The sequence below is a fragment of the Pomacea canaliculata genome, linkage group LG4 (assembly GCF_003073045.1).
Source record: "Pomacea canaliculata isolate SZHN2017 linkage group LG4, ASM307304v1, whole genome shotgun sequence".
NCBI classification, from domain to species: domain Eukaryota; kingdom Metazoa; phylum Mollusca; class Gastropoda; order Architaenioglossa; family Ampullariidae; genus Pomacea; species Pomacea canaliculata.
Genome location: NC_037593.1, coordinates 90539 through 110524, shown reverse-complemented (window position 1 = coordinate 110524; position 19986 = coordinate 90539). Strand labels below are relative to the sequence as shown.

General features: G+C 43.1%; 2 protein-coding genes across 5 annotated transcripts in view; one reads left to right on the top strand and one right to left on the bottom strand.

Annotated features, from left to right (window-relative positions):
* LOC112561449 (lactase-phlorizin hydrolase-like) overlaps positions 1-8402 on the bottom strand; it is a 48207-nt gene extending 39805 nt beyond the window's left edge. Inside the window, exons 1-3 of one of the 4 annotated variants that reach the window (XM_025233958.1) lie at positions 8372-8402; positions 6128-6297; positions 1381-1546 (exon numbers count right to left, since the gene is read on the bottom strand). In XM_025233958.1, coding sequence (XP_025089743.1) covers positions 1381-1546; positions 6128-6297; positions 8372-8387 — 352 coding nt within the window. In that variant the 5' untranslated portion in view covers positions 8388-8402. Of the gene's footprint in view, positions 1-1380; positions 1551-6127; positions 6342-8371 lie in introns of those variants that run through there. The other 3 variants (XM_025233956.1, XM_025233957.1, XM_025233959.1) reach the window with 3 other exon arrangements.
* Positions 8403-11573: 3171 nt separating this feature from the next.
* LOC112563022 (lactase-phlorizin hydrolase-like) overlaps positions 11574-19986 on the top strand; it is a 59847-nt gene continuing 51434 nt past the window's right edge. The window contains 7 exon segments of the mRNA XM_025236709.1: positions 11574-11823; positions 12528-12698; positions 16847-16934; positions 17328-17454; positions 17996-18211; positions 18214-18264; positions 18897-19077. Coding sequence (XP_025092494.1) covers positions 12533-12698; positions 16847-16934; positions 17328-17454; positions 17996-18211; positions 18214-18264; positions 18897-19077 — 829 coding nt within the window. The 5' untranslated portion in view covers positions 11574-11823; positions 12528-12532.

Sequence of the window (19986 nt, the reverse complement as noted above, 5' to 3'; positions counted from 1 at the left end):
TATGTGTGTGCGGTATATGTGTGTGTGTGTATGTGTGGTCATATTGTGTGTGTATATATATCGGGGTGTGTATGTGTGGGTGTGTATGTTGTGGTGGTTGATGTGGTCTGTATGTGTATTGTGTCTGTGGTGTGGATGTGGATATGTGTGTGTGTGTGAGATGTAGGTTGTGTATGTGCGACGAACGGTCTCCGGTCGATCATCGGATGTGTTCCACGCCATGTATGTGTTGTAATCAAGTAAGTTTCGCATGCGGATGCACTGTGTGGTCTATGTAGAATTTCACAGTGGGTGCTGACGCGCCTTAGCGTTATGCGTCTCACCTGTGATTATAGAAATGTGGGTTATTTGCTGTTGATGTGTTTGTTGTATGTGCTATGTGTATGTGAGATATATGTGGTATATGTGGTGTTGTAGTGGCTGTGTGTATGTGTTGTCTGTGTCTGTATGTGTATTGTGTATGTGGTATATGTGTGTGAGAGAGTAAATATGGTTGTTCTGTTTTATATGTATGTGTATCTATATGTGCTGTGTGATGTGTTGTTGTATGTATATGTGAGTGTGTGGTAGTGGATGTGTATGTGTAAGTATATGTGTAAGTATTTGTTGCGTCTGGTATGTGGCTGTGTGGTGGTGGGAGCTGCTGGTTGTGTCTGTGTGGTGGTGTGTGTATGTGTATATGTGGTGTGTGTATGTGTTGGATGGTGTCTGGATGTGTAGTGGTTTGGTTTGGTATTTGTGTGTGTAGTTATATGGGTGTGTATGGGTGTGGGGTGCGTGAGTGGTCGGTGTATGGGTGGGTGTGTATGGTGTATTATGTGGTGTGCTATATGGGTGTGTAATTGTGGTGTGTATGTGAGTTGTTGGTCTGTAGTGTGTTGTTGATGTGTAGTATGTGTGTATATTACTGGTTGTATATGTGTATATGTGTAGTGTGTGTATGTGTGTGTGTGTGTGTTTGTGTTTGTGTATGTGGTATATGGTGTGAAGAGAAACTTATTTTCTTTTAACATATATACATGTTTGTATCTGTATATATTGCTAGTCATGAAGCGCTTCATGGAAGTTCCCTTGTGCGATTAATGCACGTTTGATATTGCTATAATAGTGGTTGTTGAGGAGTAACTAACTACTATATGCTAAAAGATAATGACCTGTTGAAGTATGTATCTTATACATTGGTCTCATGTAATTACATGCTGTATATACAAAGCTCATGAATTGCTGAAGTGATTACATATATAAGACTAATGACTTGTTAAATTAACTATGCATAATTAAGAAGAGCATCAGCTGCCATGACAAGTCTCAATTCAACTAATTTAAGTTAGATTATGTCAGCTTATTGCTTACTTTATTGTATGTTAACTGTTTACTTACCATCATCACGCCACCCTCCTTCCACTTGGTAAGCTGCTGTTGCCGCTGCCCATACAAAGTTGGGAGGGAAAGTGTCGAAGTAGAACTCATCTTCATATGGCCTGGCACCTTTTGTCACCGCCGACAGAGCCAGCACCGCGAGCACTCCAACCCACATTCTTGCCTGCTGCCAAGAAAAACCAAAAAAAAAACCAAAAAACAAAACATATATGGACTGCAGAAATGGGCAGAAAAACTTGCCATTGCTGGCATCGGGCAGATGCTACATGAACGCGCGGCTAAGCTTATTGCAGCAGCAACCCTTGACCTCTTGTCACACCTTAACCGCAGCTTGGAGTATTTGTAGGGAGAGCAGATGCCACAGGGACTTTGTGCTAGATGGCGCTGTCGACACTTGTTACAAATGTCTGCCTCCCAGTTGTGAATGCAGTTTATGTTCCACCTCAGGGGTATGGCAGGAACCACAGAACAAGCTTCCAGGAAACATTCCTTTCCTCTTCTCAACTATCATGGCATCTAACCGTCATGGATGTGAAAGCTGGAAGTAACCTGAGATCTGTACACCGGGTGCCTTTCTCGACCTCCCTCCAAACACCCAACGGTTGGCTCAAACTGGGAGCAAAGGTCGACTTCTCATAGGCTAGTGTCTAAGAGGTAGCAATGCTTGACCACTGCTAATACAGGGTCCGGCCAGTAATTCGCTTGAGCCGCGCACAATGCTTGCATCCCACTTTGTTGACACCTAGGGAGCTGGACATGGCCTCTCTCACTCGAGACAGGTGTTGACAGGTGTTGTTAACAGTGTTGACAGGCGTTGACAGGCGTTGAAAGGTGTTGTTGACAGGTGTTGACTGTGTCGACAGGCGTTGACAGTGTTGACAATGTAAAATAACTTCAATTGACATTCAACTATTAATCTGTTTTATCCACGCTGAGTGTCAGCGCTATGGAGGTCGCCATTGTAACCGATTCACACCTTACGATGCTACAAAGTGAAGATTGTGATGAAAAACACAACACAACATGGCGACATCGTACAACTGTGTCATACAACATCAACATCTGTCCACAACATCGTACAACATCATACACCAACATCACACAACATGGCGACATCGTACAACTGTGTCATACAACATCAACATCTGTCCACAACATCGTACAACATCATACACCAACATCACACAACATGGCGACATCGTACAACTGTGTCATACAACATCAACATCTGTCCACAAACATCGCGACAGCACATACATAACCAACATCACACCAACTGGCGACATCGCTACAACTGTGTCATACAACATCAACATCTGTCCACAACATCGTACAACATCATACACCAACATCACACAACATGGCGACATCGTACAACTGTGTCATACAACATCAACATCTGTCTACAACATGGTGCGACAAGCCAGCTGTCAAAGAGTTCACGTGACTTGTTTATACTTTGTGACATGGCGCACGTGCAGCAGTCACAGGCCCAAACTGACTTTTGCAGATAAGAAAGTATTTTAGGTTTCTGGCAGGACTATGTTTCCCCTAGCCGAGTGTTTTTCTCTACAAAGTCAGGTAAGAAGAGATTAATTTCTTCCAAAGGTGCAGACGTATTGTCCGCTTTTATCTTGCAATGTATTTGTAGGTTTGGGATAAATAATTTGTTCACTGATCCCCGGCATGCCGCGTGGCGTCATTGGAGCACGTGCTACGTCTTGACCGCTGTCAGCGCCATCTTCACATAGCGAGTACGTGTACACACAGAGACACATGTCCCAGCATGCACTCAATAATTACTGCTAAGAAAAAAAAGAGGGAAAAGGGGATGAAAAAGCAGCAAAGGGGTTCTGAGCACGTGATCCAGAAGCAACACCAGTTCAGAGGATAACAACGTCAGGTTGACAAATGTACACCTCTTCCTCCTTTGACTTATTGTGGACTTGTACACCTGCACAGGTAGCTGACAGTGTGCTTGCATGTGCGTTTGTTTCCTTGTTTTAGGCTTTGTTTATTATTTCTGTGTGAGCCTGGGTAGGCTCTTTATACTGCTGTGTTATCACGAAATAAAAATAATATTAAAAATCCTGCAACCACCCTCGCAACAAATCTGAGCGATATCACAATTGTTGAACACGATTAATGAGAAGGAAGTGCACAACACATGTATGCTAGAGCTCGACATTCAATTGCAGATTTATTGCACATATCTCAATTTCTTTGTCAAAAGATGAAACAATAAAGTTTTGGTTAATCAGTAAAAGGGAATTTACTACCCTGCGAGCTTGTTCATTCTGTCTTATCAGACGGAGAGACTTACGATAAGAAACGACGATAAAAGAGTGCGCTTCTGCACGGACACTACGACACACGCACACACACGCACACACCTCAGTGCCACCACACACAGGGACTCTCAAAGCCATGCTTGTAGTAAAGTTTCAATATTAAGAGTCTGTCGCTACACATCTTCAAAGGGCTGTGGTCGTATTCACTGTCAAGTCTACACACTCGTGGCAGGGAGCTCAGGAAGCATAAAATACATGTTCAAGAATAGAGATTTCCGGAGTTTCACACCAAACTTTACGATGTTTCACAGCCAAACAATTAGAGTTTCACAGCCAAACAATTAGAGTTTCACAGCCAAACAATTAGAGTTTCCAGCCAAACATTAGAGTACATTGCTGACCATAGGAGACAACTGTGTTAGTTAATGGCTACAAGCCGCTTGCTGACCACTGAAGCAGAACTAGGAAGTGACATTTACTGTCTCAGAAAACTTACTGTCTACAAGCTTCTCTCTAGTAGTAAAGAGGACAGTTCCATGTTACCTGCTGTCTACAAGCTTCTCTCTTAGTTCTAAAGAGGACAGTCAATGTTTACCTGCTGTCTACAACTGCTTCTCTCAGTTAGTAAAGAGGCGGACAGTTCCATTTACGCTGCTGCTAGCCAAGCTACTCTCTAGTATAAAGAGGACAGTTCCATGTACCTGCTGTTCTACAAGCTTCTCTCTAGTACTAAAGAGGACAGTTTCAATGATTACCTGCTGTCTCAAGCTTCTCTCTAGTACTTACACTAGTGGAGACAGTGTCAATGTTACCTGCTGTCTACAAGCTTCTCTCTAGTACTAAAGAGGACAGTTCCATGTTACCTGCTGTCTACAAGCTTCTCTCTAGTACTAAAGAGGACAGTTCAATGTTACCTGCTGTCTACAAGCTTCTCTCTAGTAGTACTAAAGAGGACAGTTCAATGTTACCTGCTGTCTACAAGCTTCTCTCTAGTACTAAAGAGGACAGTTCCATGTTACCTGCTGTCTACAAGCTTCTCTCTACCAGTAAAGAGGACAGTTCCATGTTACCTGCTGTCTACAAGCTTCTCTCTACCAGTAAAGAGGACAGTTCCATGTTACCTGCTGTCTACAAGCTTCTCTGCAGTAGTAACAGACAGTTCCATGGGTTAGGACTGCTGTACTTACATCCAGCTTCTCGCATCTAGTGTTGTAGTAAAGGAGGACAGCCGTTCCATGCAGAGTTGCCTGCTGGCCATCTAAATAGTTAAGGACTAGGTCTGCTGGCGCGTTCTAACGAGATAGAGAGTTCAATATATGGACCTCGCTGTGGTCGGATCGACGCGTGCACAGTGGGCTGAGCGAGAGTCTGTGTCGGCTCTAGTCCAGCCTCCCAGTAGGAGGAGCCCGGCCGCTCTCACAGTTAGCATTCATATATGTTACCTGCTGTAGCTAGAGATAGCAAACATGTATCTCACCCCATCGCAGGTACCCCGTACTAACGGTGAGTGAGACATACCACGGCACCAGTTCCATAGTTACTCCTCTCGCGTCTGCCACAGCTCTCGTACGGACGTAGTACCTAGCAGAGCACCAGTTTTTTCCATAGTGTGTGGGTGTTATCCTATTGCTCTATCAGCTTCTTCCTCTACCACGTTAAAATATAGCTAGGACTCTTCCATTTAGGCCTGCTGTTACACCTTCTCTCTAAAGTTATTAAAGAGAAGGAAACGCGTTCAAACATGTTGGTGACCTGCTTCGGCTTCTATATGGTGATCAAGCTCACGCACGTGCTCTCTATAGTGTAAAGAGAGCGACAGTGTGTCGCGAGTGGTGTACTGTTAGGTGGTATTATATGCCTGCGTGCGTCTATTGACACCGCATTGAGAAGTGCAGGCATTTGAGAGTATTGCTGTGGTATCTGAAGCTTCTCCTCTAGTTAGTAAAGATGACAGTTCCATGCTACCTGCGGGAGCGTGTCTTACAAAAGCTTCTCTCTAGTAGTAAATGAGGCACAGTTCCATGTTACGGTTTGGCTGCTGTCTACTGACAAGCTTCTCTCTAGTACTCTAAAGAAGGACAGTCCATGCTACCTGCTGTCTACAAGCTTTCTCTCTGTACCTAAAGTAGGACAGTTCCATGACTAATGACCTGCTGTCTACAAGCTTCTCTCTAGTACTAAAGAGGACAGTTCCATGCTACCTGCTGTCTACAAGCTTCTCTCTACCAGTAAAGAGGACAGTTCCATGCTACCTGCTGTCTACAAGCTTCTCTCTACCAGTAAAGAGGACAGTTCCATGTTACCTGCTGTCTACAAGCTTCTCTCTACCAGCAAAGAGGACAGTTCCATGCTACCTGCTGTCTACAAGCTTCTCTCTACCAGCAAAGAGGACAGTTCCATGTTACCTGCTGTCTACAAGCTTCTCTCTACCAGCAAAGAGGACAGTTCAATGTTACCTGCTGTCTATCAGTCCCCTGAAGTAAGAAGAGCCCCACTGGCGGCTGGTGCTCCACCCAGTCTGACGAGGCAGGTGGCAGTCCGGGTGTATTATCTCGTCTTGCGCCAGCCGTCAGCTGCAGACAACTCTTCAGCACACTACGGGCGAGCGCATTGTTTGCTGCTGACCCTGGTTTAAAAAAGAGCTTCATCTTCCGGCTGACCAAGCAGATAGGCTTACAGCAGCGGTTCTCAACCTGTGGGGGTCGCATGGGGTCGCGACGTGCCTACAAGGGGGTCGCGAAGGTGGTTCTTTTTTTAAAAGTTTCTTATACTGGTATTAGTGAAATTAGTTTACATTGTGTAACCGAGTGGTGAGGGCGATCAAACTCCAAATCGCTTCTCCCCTATTCAAGTACACCCGTCTCGGCATGCAGTGACTTCTCACTTCCAAAACTCAAAACACAATCCCCTCTAAACAATTAGCTTCGCAATCTCCCTCCTCTCGCCTTTTGCCCTCTCTCTCCCCCAATCTCTCATCGCTGACTCCTCTCTCCCTCTCCAGTCACACCTCTCTCTTTTTTTTTAACATCTAAAAGGCAGGCATTCAGGAAGCGTCCATCATTCACACCCTTTCGTCCTCGCACGTGCTCAGTCCTAGTACTCTAGTCCCTGCGACAGAAGGCCATGACCAGACAGTGCGGGGTGGGAGCTGAAGAACAACCGGATGACTGCTGCTAATGGCATATTTATCGGACATATTTGAGAAGCTGAACGTTGTGAATACTTCTCTGCAAGGAGAAAGACACCACCATATTACAAACAACTGACAAGATGAATGCTTTCGTCCGACAAATTTCGTTGTGGACGCAAAAGATACTCCAAGAAAATATTTTATATGTTTCCGTGCTTGTGTAAGTGCAAGGCTGACAACTTGAATCTTGATCAGCGTTGAGAATGTAAATATTGCCCATCTAAACGGACTGCAAGAAAAGGTTTCAGCATTAACTTCGCTGAAATTGATTGACTAAATACGAGGGATTCGTAAATCCATTTCTGGCTGATCCTAGCCACAAGCGGGTTTGTCCACGCCATAAGAAGAAGAGCAGCTCATCGACCTTTCGAGTGACCAATTGCCCTGAAAATGGTCTTTCCAAACAGACACACCAGTGCCAACATTCTGGATAGCGAGATCAAGCATCAAAACGGTGAATAATCCTCTCCTTTCTGAGAAAGCAATGAAAGTTCTTCTGCCCCCATTTTCAACTTCGTATATGTGTCAGCAAAGTATTTTCAGCAATTGGACAGCACTGAACTAGATCTCAATACAGAAAATCGTGTGACGTCAGAGGCTGAGCTGCGAAGTAGCAGTGGGTAACGAACATCGCACACAGTGTCGCTTCTCTATGCCGGAGGCGACAGCCCCTATCCGCCACCACGGCGGTTCTCAACCTCGGGCTCATTAAATCAACCAGTGAGTGTCCAATAAAAATAATATTTATTAGCACCGCAGAATTTGCTTTAGTAAAAATTATTCATTAACGAGTTATACTTCTTGCAGCATACGAACTTTGTTCTTTCCGTTGTTTGATTTCCTCGACGCGGCGTTCGAGGTTAAGCTAAGGCTCCCCCGCTCTTCCCACCGACCTACCTGGCTAAGGGGGTCGCGGAGTACCGGTGTTCGTCAGGGGGGGCGCTCACAAGTAAAGGTTGACGAACCCGCCTGACTTACAAAACAGTGTTATCAGAATGACCGGGTGACTCGAGCCTCAAGGTGCACAACGAAATCGAAGAGGGACGGTAGATGGTCAGGGTTAGAGGTGGTCAAGCAATAAGTACTAAATATTTCTGCCGAACTGAAGTTGCCATCGTGTAAAAATGGCGACACTTGATAGCATCAGCTATTATACACAGAGAAGAAAAACTTTACAATACTTCTGGCTTGCTAGTGGAGGGTGGGAGTGGTGATCACCTGTCGCTTTGCTTTAGCTTGTGTTTGTAAGTCTTTTACCCACGGTAGCACGAGCACATCCGAGGACAAATATGATCTTGTTTTCCGAAAGGTTTAAGAAATGGGAATATCCACAGACCCGCGGGAGTGCGTTTTGTTTTACTCCTGGAGCTGAAGTTGTAAGCGGGTGGTAAAGATACCCTAAGTAGTCTCTGCAGGCTATGGGTATTGCACTGTGACTACCAAAACCAAAGCCTTTCCTTGAGTCACACATTCACACAGGGAACAAGTCTTACTATCGCTTCATACCTACCTCCCAGATGTAGCATTTACCTCACCTTTGCCAGTTATTCGTTCGTTCTTAGCATGGTTTCAGGGTTAGACCTTTTATTACAGACTACATTCTGCCTCAGTACACAGGTAAATGTGTGGACACAAGTTTGGCATTTCACCTCAGTACATGAGACACTTTGTTACAACTGTGACTTCTGCCTCATTACACAGGGTGAATGTTGTTTGGTTGTGCAGTGCCAGAGAAAGGACAGGTCAGGGTTGTGATCAGTTGTGCTAAGGACACAGAGGCGCCGCCTGGGACATGATAAGGATAACAGTACTGTGGTCACAAAGTAGGACTGGGGCGTGCTGGCCTCTTACCACGTGACAGTCCTCAACAGAGAACAATGCAATGGCCAGCGGCCTTCCACAAGTACAGACAGGTTAGAGTTCACGGTAAACTGTAGACAGTTTGGGAGTTTTTAATTGGTGGGGGTATTGGGGATTTTTTTAATAAGAAGAGATGGAATGGGAAGGGAGTGGGTGAGTCTCTCAAACATCGAATTACATGGCTGTCTCTCTATTCGTAATTGTTCCACATGGTGGTTACATTGGCTGGGTCTCTCTACCCGTAATGCCACATGTGGTTTACCACATGTGTGGTTACATGCTGGTCTCTCCACCCGTAATGTGTCCACGTGGTCTCTCCACCCGTAATGTTCCACATGGTTGGTTACATGGCTGGGTCTCTCCAACCCGTAAATGTGTCCACATGGTGGGTACATGGCTGTAGTGTCTCTCTACCCGTAAGTGTGTCTCACATGGTGAGGTTACATGGCTGGTCTCTCTACCCGTAATGTGTCCACACATGTGGTTACATGGCTGGTCTCTCCACCCAGATTCAGCATGTTGGTTACAATGGTCCTTCTCATCCCGTTAATGTTCCACCTCTCCACCGTATGGCTGGCTTGGTCTCTCCACCGTAATGTGTCCAACATGGTGGTACTGGTTAACATGGCTGGTCTCTCCACCACGTATTGATCCCACATGTTGGTTACATGGCTGGTCTCTCCACCCGTAATGTGTCCACATGGTGGTTACATGGCTGGTCTCTCTACCCGTAATGTGTCCACATGGTGGTTACATGGCTGGTCTCTCTATCGTAATGTGTCCACATGGTGGTTACAAGGCTGGTCGGGATTATTTTCACTTTATCTTATCAGGCTTTGAAGGCCAAGTGTATGTATTGTTCTCTAAAGTAAAAATGTGGTAATCGCTTTATGTTCATTGCTTATGTCACAACCACCAACGTGGAGACTATCATCGTCAACATCAACAACCTTCTGTCCAGGTTTTGTACATGGAAACTGGGGATCTCATCCTCATCCAGGAATGTCACAAAATAAATGACATTTAGCACAAACATTCTTCTAGTGAGTGTTGAGATGACTATGTCATATATATTCACTAAGTACTTCTGTATATTAGTGTCTGTCTGTTGTCTGTCTGTCTGTCTGTCTGTCTGTCTGTCTGTCTGTCTGTCTGTCTGTCTTCACATGACTTGCTGTAGCCGCCATTGTGACTACGACTCGTTCCAACTGTTGCAATAAGGGTGGGTGTCTTTGTCCGCCAAGCGGGTGGCTGTCATGTACACGACACTGTCATGTCATGCACCGCAGGAGTCAGCTGACACTGTCCTTCACGCTCACCTAGGGAACCACGTGGTATGGTGCACGTCGTCCGAGTTACGTCATTTCGAAGTTGACAAATAGTTTGCGTCATCGTTTACTGTGCTGTAGAACTGTGACGTCATTAGGAAACACACAGACATGTCCGCCAATGTTTACTGATTGAATTCAATATGTAAACATCAATATCCGTGAGCAAGTTTGTGATCGCGAGCACAAACACCGACACAACCATCAGCACGCGCTACCCGGACAGCGGCCACCACGCGACTCGCCGACTGCCGTGCCGGGTACCGGGTACCCTCACAAAATAAACGTTATTCTACCCGTCACACTCAACACACACATACTCTGACCACGTGACAGCTTGTTCTTTATTTTAAAAGGGATGTTTGTGTTCCCGATAGTCCATGAACTACTTTGAATACCAGCGACAACAGTCTGTCCCTTCATGAACGTGTATTTATTAATGATACAATTATAATTATATAATTAATTAACACGATTATTAATAACTAAAACTTAATAATCACTGTCAGCAGTCTGTCACTTCTTTGTTTTTTCTGTTTGTACAAATAACGAGCTCTTCGTGTTTATTTGTAATGTGTTCACGTCTTGACAATCTTTGTTGCTGGTCATCAGCGCAGGTCATAGGTCATAAGGAGTGGGTGTCATGCTGACAGACCTTCCTAGTGTATCGGGCAGTACAGACTGTCTCTGAACACCAAAGACCCCGTCGGACACTAAGTATGGTCCGCACACAAGCAAGCACCGAGTTTTACAGACTCTAGTTCTGGACTAACCCTAACTCCCTCTAGCTCTAGACTAACAATAACTTTGTATCTAGTTCTGGACTAGCCCTAACTCTGACTATAGTTCTATAGTAACCCTATCTCTACAGTTCTAGACTAACGCTAACTCTGTCTCTAGCTCTAGACCAGGGGTGGGCAATTAATTTTCCCAAGGGGCCACGAGAAACTGGGATGGTTCTAGAGGGCCGGACTAATATAGTTAACTTAGTTTTACCCAATACTGTATACATGGTATAAAAACTGGCGGGCGGGCCAGCGGGCGGGCCGGTCAGAGACAGGAGGCGGGCCGGATCCCGCCCGCGGGCCGGCGTTTGCCCAGGTCTGCTCTAGACTAACAATAACTATGCCTCTAGTTCTAGACTAACCCTAACTCTGCTATAGTTCTATAGTAACCCTATCTCTACAGTTCTAGACTAACGCTAACTCTGTCTCTAGCTCTAGACTAACAATAACTATGCCTCTAGTTCTAGACTAACCCAAAGCTAATATTTGGTTTCTTGGGGTCATTTCTAACCCATGTATAAACCCAGGACCATTGCCACCCCTCCAGGTTTGTGAACCTAATCTCTAAAGTGTGCTGTTATAGTTTATGTGGCCAAGGTTGTTACTCGCCAGTGCACCCATCTACCTTATCTTATCTCTAACATCTGCCAGCGTTTGCTGTTATGTTTTGAATCATGAAGGCTGTTACACAGGGTTGTACTCAAGTGTCTTGTACCCAAGCTGTACTGATCAAAGATCTGTCCTCATTTTCTGTAGGGAGTTCGTTTGTACACAGGCTGTAGATGTCGGTATATACACATATGTATATTGTGTTCTTGTGGAAGTAACAGTTGGTTGGACACGCGAGGGAACTCAGTTCTGAGCCGCAGTCACCGAGGCGCGTTCCACAGAGCAGCTGAAGGAGAAGCTACAGCTGTCCAGCTGTCCAACTGCACCGTTGACAGGACACTGTGACGACCCAAAGAGTTGTCAACTACTTCTCAGCTTAAGTTTGTTTTCATATTTTATGAAAAGTATTTCTCCTTCGGATTGTAGATGTTAGCAGTTGACATTTAACGTCTGCTGTTTCTATCTCACACTAAAGCATGTCGATGATTGCTCTGACTAGCGCCACGTTACATTTACCACACACTCATCTTAAAAATAATTTATATATATATAATCATTCATAGATATTTTTTTTACCAAAATATTTTGATTTTCAATGTGTGTGATTCATGTAAGAATCTAATTGTAAAGAAACGTGTTGGGCAGTTTGGCGCCAAGGTATTGGTGTCATCTTACTGATTGCTGCTATGTGCATTCTGTGATAATGTAATTCTTTAACAATTATCATATAAGTATTTACAAACTTGTCTAGGTCCGTTGATAATGATTACTGTCTTTTGTAGGATGTGGATATCTGCCACAAAAGTAAATGTATCCATGGCAACACATAGAGCAGCTCTGGATGTTCAGCAAGGCATGGAAATAGGCATAAAACGAATAAGAAACAACTTAGAAGCGTCTTATAATTGTGGCGGATACACTAATTTGAAAAACATTATTTAGAATTTAGAGACTTTCTGAGTCTACGACTGGCTGCTTCAAGAAAAAGCTTCTGACTTACTACAGTGTGTTGTCTAGTGCGACTCATCAAATATGAGTACAGTGTTGCTGTTGGACTGCTCATTGTGCTCACTCATGTCTTCAGAGAAAATGCTCAGTCTTCTCCGTCTGTCACTTCTTCTGGTCACGTGGTCCGCATCCACCCGGGGCAGCAGTCCTCAGGACCACGAGCTCATACTCGGCACCTTCCCACAAGGCTTTGCATTCGGGACTGCTACATCCGCCTATCAGATCGAGGGCGCATGGCAGGAAGACGGTAGGTTATCGAACCTGAACAGGAAGTAAAATCAGGAATTAGGGGATGTGACCTACAGTTTACTAGTCCGAAAGAAGCAGTTACCTATCTCCCCTCATTAGGCCTATAAGATCTCGTACAAAATAACACAAAATTATTAAAATCACTTTACTAAGTGTGGACTGCTAGAAATGAGCCACACCAGCTGAACACACAACAACACCAGATCAGTAATACAACACCAGCTCAACACACAACAATACCAGCTCAGTAATACAACACCAGCTGAACACACAACAATGACAGCTCAGTAATACAACACGATGAATCACACAACAATACCAGCCTCAGTAATCAAACACGCAGCTGAACACACAACACCGGGAGATCAGTAATACAACACCAGCTCAACACACAACAACACCAGCTCAGTAATACAACACAAGCTGAACACACAACAATGACAGCTCAGTAATACAACACCAGCTCAACACACAACAATGACAGCTCAGTAATACAACACCAGCTGAACACACAACAAGACCAGCTCAGTAATACAACACCAGCTGAACACACAACAACACTAGCTCAGTAATACAACACCAACTGAACACACAACAATACCAGCTCAGTAATACAACACCAGCTGAACACACAACAACACCAGATCAGTAATAAACACAGTCATCAACACACAACGAACACAGCATCAGTAATACAACACAAGCTGAACACACAACAACGACAGCTCAGTAATACACATACAATCGCAGCTCAACACACAACGAACACAGCTCAGTAATACACACAGCTGAAACACACACAAGCGACAGCTCAGTAATACAACACCCAGCTGAACACCACAACAATACCAAGCTCAGTATACAACACCCCAGCTGAACACACAACAACACCAGATCAGTAATAACAACACAAGCTGAAACACACAACTAACACGCAGCTCAACAGCACAACACCCACTGAAACTCACAACAACACCAGTGAACACACAACAGACACCAGCTAACCACACATCCAGCTCAAACACACAACAACACCAGATGAACACACATCAACACCAGCTCAACACACAACAACACCAGCTGAACACACATCAACACCAGCTCAACACACAACACCAGCTCAGCACACAACAACACCACTGAACACACAACAAACACAGCTCAGTAATACAACACCAGCTCAGCACACAACAACACCAGCTCAGTAAAACAACACCAGCTCAGCACACAACAACAACACAGCTCAGTAAAACAACACCAGCTCAGCACACAACAACACACAACAACACCAGCTCAGCAATACAACACCAGCTCAACACACAACAACACCAGCTCAACACACAACACACACAACAACACCAGCTCAGTAATACAACACCAGCTCAACACACAACAACACCAGCTCAGCAATACAACACCAGCTCAACATACAACAACACCAGCTCAACACACAACAACACCAGCCCACATTACAACAACGATCTGATGAACTTGCCCTTGCCAAGAGCTGTGACAACATTGAAAAATAAATTTCTGATGGACTGCTACCTTGTGTTTCTGTCCCGTCATGAGTGTTTCTGTCTAATAATGAAGTATTTATGGCTAATAATGAAGTATTTCTGCCCTATCATGAACTACTTCTGTCCTATCATGAACTACTTCTGTCCAATCATGAACTATTTCTGTCCTATCATGAACTACTTCTGTCCAATCATGAACTTCTGTCCTATCATGAACTACTTCTGTCCAATCATGAACTATTTCTGTCCTATCATGAACTACTTCTACTTCTGAATTATTTCTGTCAATGAACGGACTTCTAATCCTATCAATGAACTATTTCCAATCATGGAAACCTATTTCTGTCGGCTATCATGAACTACTGATCTGTCTATCATGAATTATTTCTGTCCTATCATGAATAGCTTCTGTCCCTATCAAATGAACTACTTACTTCTGTCCAATCATGACTACTTTCTGTCCTATCATGCGTATTTCTTCCTATCATGACTACTTTCTTGTCTATCGTGAAAGTATTTCTGTATACTAATGAAGAATTTTTTGTCTATTATGAAGTGATTGTATGTCATGAATGAGTATTTTAATGTTACTAATAAAGAATTTTGTGTCCTAGCATGAAACTAACTTCTGTCGCTAATCATGAGACTATTTCTTGTCCTAAGGATAGTATTTTCTGTCCTATTGAACTAACTTCTGTCGCTAGTCTATCGTGTCCTTATGAACTACTTCTTCCATGAAATTATTTCTGTCCTATGAATTTCTGTTCCTAATTTTCTGTCTATCATGAACTACTTCTGTCCTATCATGAACTACTTCTGTCCTATCATGAACTATTTCTGTCCTATCATGAAGTATTTCTGTCCTATCATGAGCTACTTCTGTTCTATCGTGAAGTATTTCTGTATACTAATGAAGAATTTTTGTCTATTAATGAAGTATTTATGTCTAAGAATGAAAGTATTACTGTCTATAATTAAAGAATTTTCTTCCTATCATAGAACTACTTCTGTCGCCATCATGAAGTATTTCTGTCTTTTACTTTCTGTCCTATCATGAACTATTTCTGTCCTATCATGAAGTATTTCTGTCCTATCATGAACTACTTCTGTCCTATCATGAAGTATTTCTGTCCTATCATGAACTACTTCTGTCCTATCATGAACTATTTCTGTCCTATCATGAACTACTTCTGTCCTATCTGTATATACTCTGTCCTATCCATGACTGTCCTATCATGAACTCTGTCTGATCTGAAGTATTTGTGATCTGTTTTTCTATCTATGGATTTTATTTCATGAATTGCTACTCTGTACTATCATGAAACGATTTTTGTGATGACTTCGTTTCATTATAGTGATTTTCCTATCATTGAGATCATGAATATTTAATCAGAAGTATGAGATCTATGAACTAATCTGTCCAATCATTGTGAATTGATTCTGTGTCCATCTCAGACTACTTCTGTCCTATCATGAACTACTGTCTTCTCCATCATGAAGTATTTCTGTCTATCATGTTTTGAATGGTTCACTGTTTCACAACTCTGGTCCGATAATATGAACATCTGTTCTGTCTTCTGTCCTTTCCAGAACTGAATTAGTGTCTTGCTGGTTTTTCCTTATCAATCTTCCTATCATGAATATCTGTCCTGTATTTTCCTGAATATTTATGTCATGACTATTTCTGTTGAACTTAATTTTCTGTCTATCATGAGTATTTCTGTCCTATCATGACTATTTCTGTCCTATCATGAACTACTTGTATTTCTGTCCACTGTCATACATAAGTACTTCTGTCCTTTATCATAGCTATTTCATGAATTTCCTATATGAACTATTCCTATCATGTCCTTCCTATGAATACCTTCTATCATTGAAACTACTTCTGTCCTATCATGAATTCGTCCTATCATGAAACTATTATGTCTATTTACTCTCTGTTCCATGCATTGAAGTATTTTCTGTCCTACTGTCCTTTATCATGAACTATTCTGTCCTATCATGATGACTACTTCTGTCCAATCATGAACTATTTCGTCCTATCATGAAGTATCATGAATATTTCTTCCTATCATAACTACTTTGTTATGAAGTATTGCTGTCGCTATCATGAACTACTCCTGTCTATCATGTATTTCTGTCCTACTTCTGTCTATCATGAAGTATTTCTGTCCTATCATCTTCTCGTCCAATCCATGAACTATTTCTGTCCTATCATGAAGTATTTCTGTGCATGTTATTCTGTTGAAGTATTTTCTGTCTATCATGAACTCTGTCCTGACTTCTGTCCTTTTGAACTATTTCTGTCCTTCATGAAGTAATTTCTGTCCTATTTCTGTCTATCATGAATTTTCTGAAGAGTCATATCCTCGATCATGAATCCAGACTACTTCTGTCCAATCTCAGTATTTCTGTCCTGTATTTCTGTCCTATCAATGAAGTACCTATCATGAAGTATTTCTGTCTTTATGACTATTTTGTATATGAATACTTCTGTCCTATCATTCTGTCCTATGAACTACTTCTGTCCTATCTATCCTATCATGAACTATTCTGAGTTGGGTCCTATCATGTATTTTATGATCTATATAGAATATTTCTGTACTATAACTACTTCTGTCTATAGAGATTTCTGTTATCATGAACTATTTCTGTCCTATCATGAAGTATCTGTCCTATCTGAATATCTGTCCTACTCTTCTGTCCTTCATGAAGTATTTCTGTCATAGTTCTTGTCTATGAAAACTTCGTGTTTATGATCTTGGGGGTTTGCCCCCCTGTCATAACTACTTCTGTCCTATAATCATGGAGTATTTCTGTCTCTATCATAACTATTTCTGTCCTATCATGAAGTATGTCTGTCTATCAGGGAATTATTTCTGTATCATGACTACTTCTGTCAATAATGAATATTACTGTCATATGTACCTATCATGAATATCTTCCGATATGAACTACTCATGATATTTCAGAACTATTTCTGTCTATCATCTGTCTTCATAATACTTTCTGTCCTATGAAGTATTTCTCCTATCATGAACTACTGGCGGGTCTCAGTGGTCTTACATAGTGAGTGTTTGTGTGCATTCTAAGCACTTTCATATAAGGGGCCCAGCATGGGATGTCTACTACGTACACGCGCCTGGTCACATAGTCAACGGGCACACTGCCGACGTGGCTGACGACAGCTACCACAAGTTCCGAGAAGACGTGCAGATGATGGTGAAGCTGGGGGTAGGTGTTGAAATCTGTTTACTAAAGTCTGCAGTATGGTTTTAGGGATTGAGAATACAACTTATCAAGGTTTGAGAGATAATACAACTTCCTTGTCTCATGCAACAGTCCACGTGTATGCGTGCACACATTACTAATACCAGGGGAAATAATGTGAGGTGAGTAGTGCTCGCCCCTCTCCAGCACAAGGTCGCATGTTGCATGCCTGCTGGCACCTGTGGCCGGAGGACTCCTCCTGCCCCTCTAGCTGCTACTCCGCTGCCATTGCTACCTAATGCGTTCAAGGGTTTCATTAAGGACAGACACATTCTGAAGTACAGAAGTTCTGATTACAATTGCTCAGAAATTAGCATGAAAACAGAATTTTCACAAAATAGAGCGGAGGAAGAGCTTGGACATTGACGCTGGTTCTCACAATGGCACTGACAGCGAGTTGATGTCGGCAGGCGCTGACACTGATAATGATACTAGAGCTGACACTGACATGACACAGACAATGGGTCAGATTTTGACACATGACACAATCAGTTGATGTACACAGGTGACGCACTACCGCTTCTCGATCTCCTGGACACGCCTGATGCCCAACGGAACGTCGAAGTCCATCAACCAGCGAGGACTCGCGCACTACAATGACGTCATTAACGAACTGCTGGCCCACAACATCCAGCCGTTTGTGACCTTATACCACGATGACCTGCCTCAGGCCCTGCAGGAGGAGGGCGGCTGGCTCAAGCGCCACCATCCGTCAACGCGACTGTTCCGCCGGGACTAACGCGGCGACTCTGCTTCCGGTCTTTCGGCGACAGGGTGAGCATGGGAGACAACAGATCATAGTATAGCGCAGAAGGACTGCGCCGTTACTGAGGAGATTTCAGGATTGACAGTCATTGCCAAACGTGGAGAGAAAGAGAGTTAAGGTTTATCAGAAAGGTTAGCATTAAAATAGAAAACCAATCTATGCACATGCCCAGAGACCAACAGGAAACACACTGTAATCTTTGAGACAACTGATGAAATCACTCAGTGGGTCAGCTTGAAACAACAACCGTTGGTAAGACAAGTGATCTCTAGCTGATGTGAACCGACCATGTGATCAGCGACCTTGTGTGCACACACTGAATGAATTTCCCCCCAAACGAGAAACGGTACACAAATATTTTAATAACATAACATCCAGTAATTATTTTACAAACGCTGTCACACAATTACTACGCAAGATTCGCTAATAACACAAAGTACAACAGTCGGAGCGATTTCAGACAAAATAATACAACAGCTTCAGAATCAGTGCACCCGGCAAGTTAAGGGTAAGCAGTAAACAGTAAACAGAACTAAAAGTTTCTCTTTCAAGGTGTTTACTGTTTGCCAGGTTGCGCTAATCGTCCGTTTTCACCTGTAATTGAGAAATAATACTCACAACAAGGTTTTGTTTTTTGAAGGTGAAAAGGTGGATTACTTTCAACGAACCTCTGATGTTTACATGGCTGGGCTACAATATTGGGTACTCTGCACCCGGTGTAAAACAGAACAATGGCACCTACGTGGGCGCCTACATCGTCCTCAAGTCTCATGCTGCAGCTTACCGTCTGTACGACACCCAGTACAGACCTATACAGCAGGGTAAGTACCCGACACTGGACATGAGCAACATATTCTCATTACAATACATGGACCATCTGTACGACACTCAGTACAGGACCACACAGCAGGGTAAGTACCCGACACTGGACATGAGCAACATATTCTCATTACAATACATGGACCGTCTGTTACACACTCAGCACAGGACCACCAGCAAGGCAAGCTGCACAGCACCTAAATGCCAGTCGGCTACAGCACTTACTACAGCACTTACTACAGCACTTACTACAGCACTTACTACAGCACTTCCTGTTTTGGTCTAAAGTACTCTGTACACAGTACTTCCTGTTCTGGTCTCTCTACACAATACTCTATAAGATGTCAGTCACTCGCATTCCCATAAGCGCCCGGACATTAGCGCGCTCTTTTCATCTCAAAACAACTTTACCTCTTGTAGGCTTGTATATATTTAATAATTTTAACTAATAAAAATACACAAAAAATTGTTAAAAATAATTCCCTAGTAAACATGCGTCCGTTAATGCTTACTGTTATCTAAAATACATTAGTATTATAAATAATATCTACTGATCTAATGCTAGTCCTGAAAAAAGTTCCTCAGGGTACAACACAATATGTCACTGTAACAGGGTACAACACAATATGTCACTATCTCAGGGGACGGGTGACCTCACAATATGTCACTGTCTCAGGTGACAACACAAAATGTCACTGTCTCAGGTGACAACACAAAATGTCACTGTCTCAGGTGAAAACACTATATGTCACTGTCTCAGGTGACAACACAATATGTCACTGTCTCAGGTGAAAACACTATATGTCACTGTCTCAGGTGACAACACAATATTTCACTGTCTCAGGTGACAACACAAAATGTCACTGTCTCAGGTGAAAACACTATATGTCACTGTCTCAGGTGAAAACACT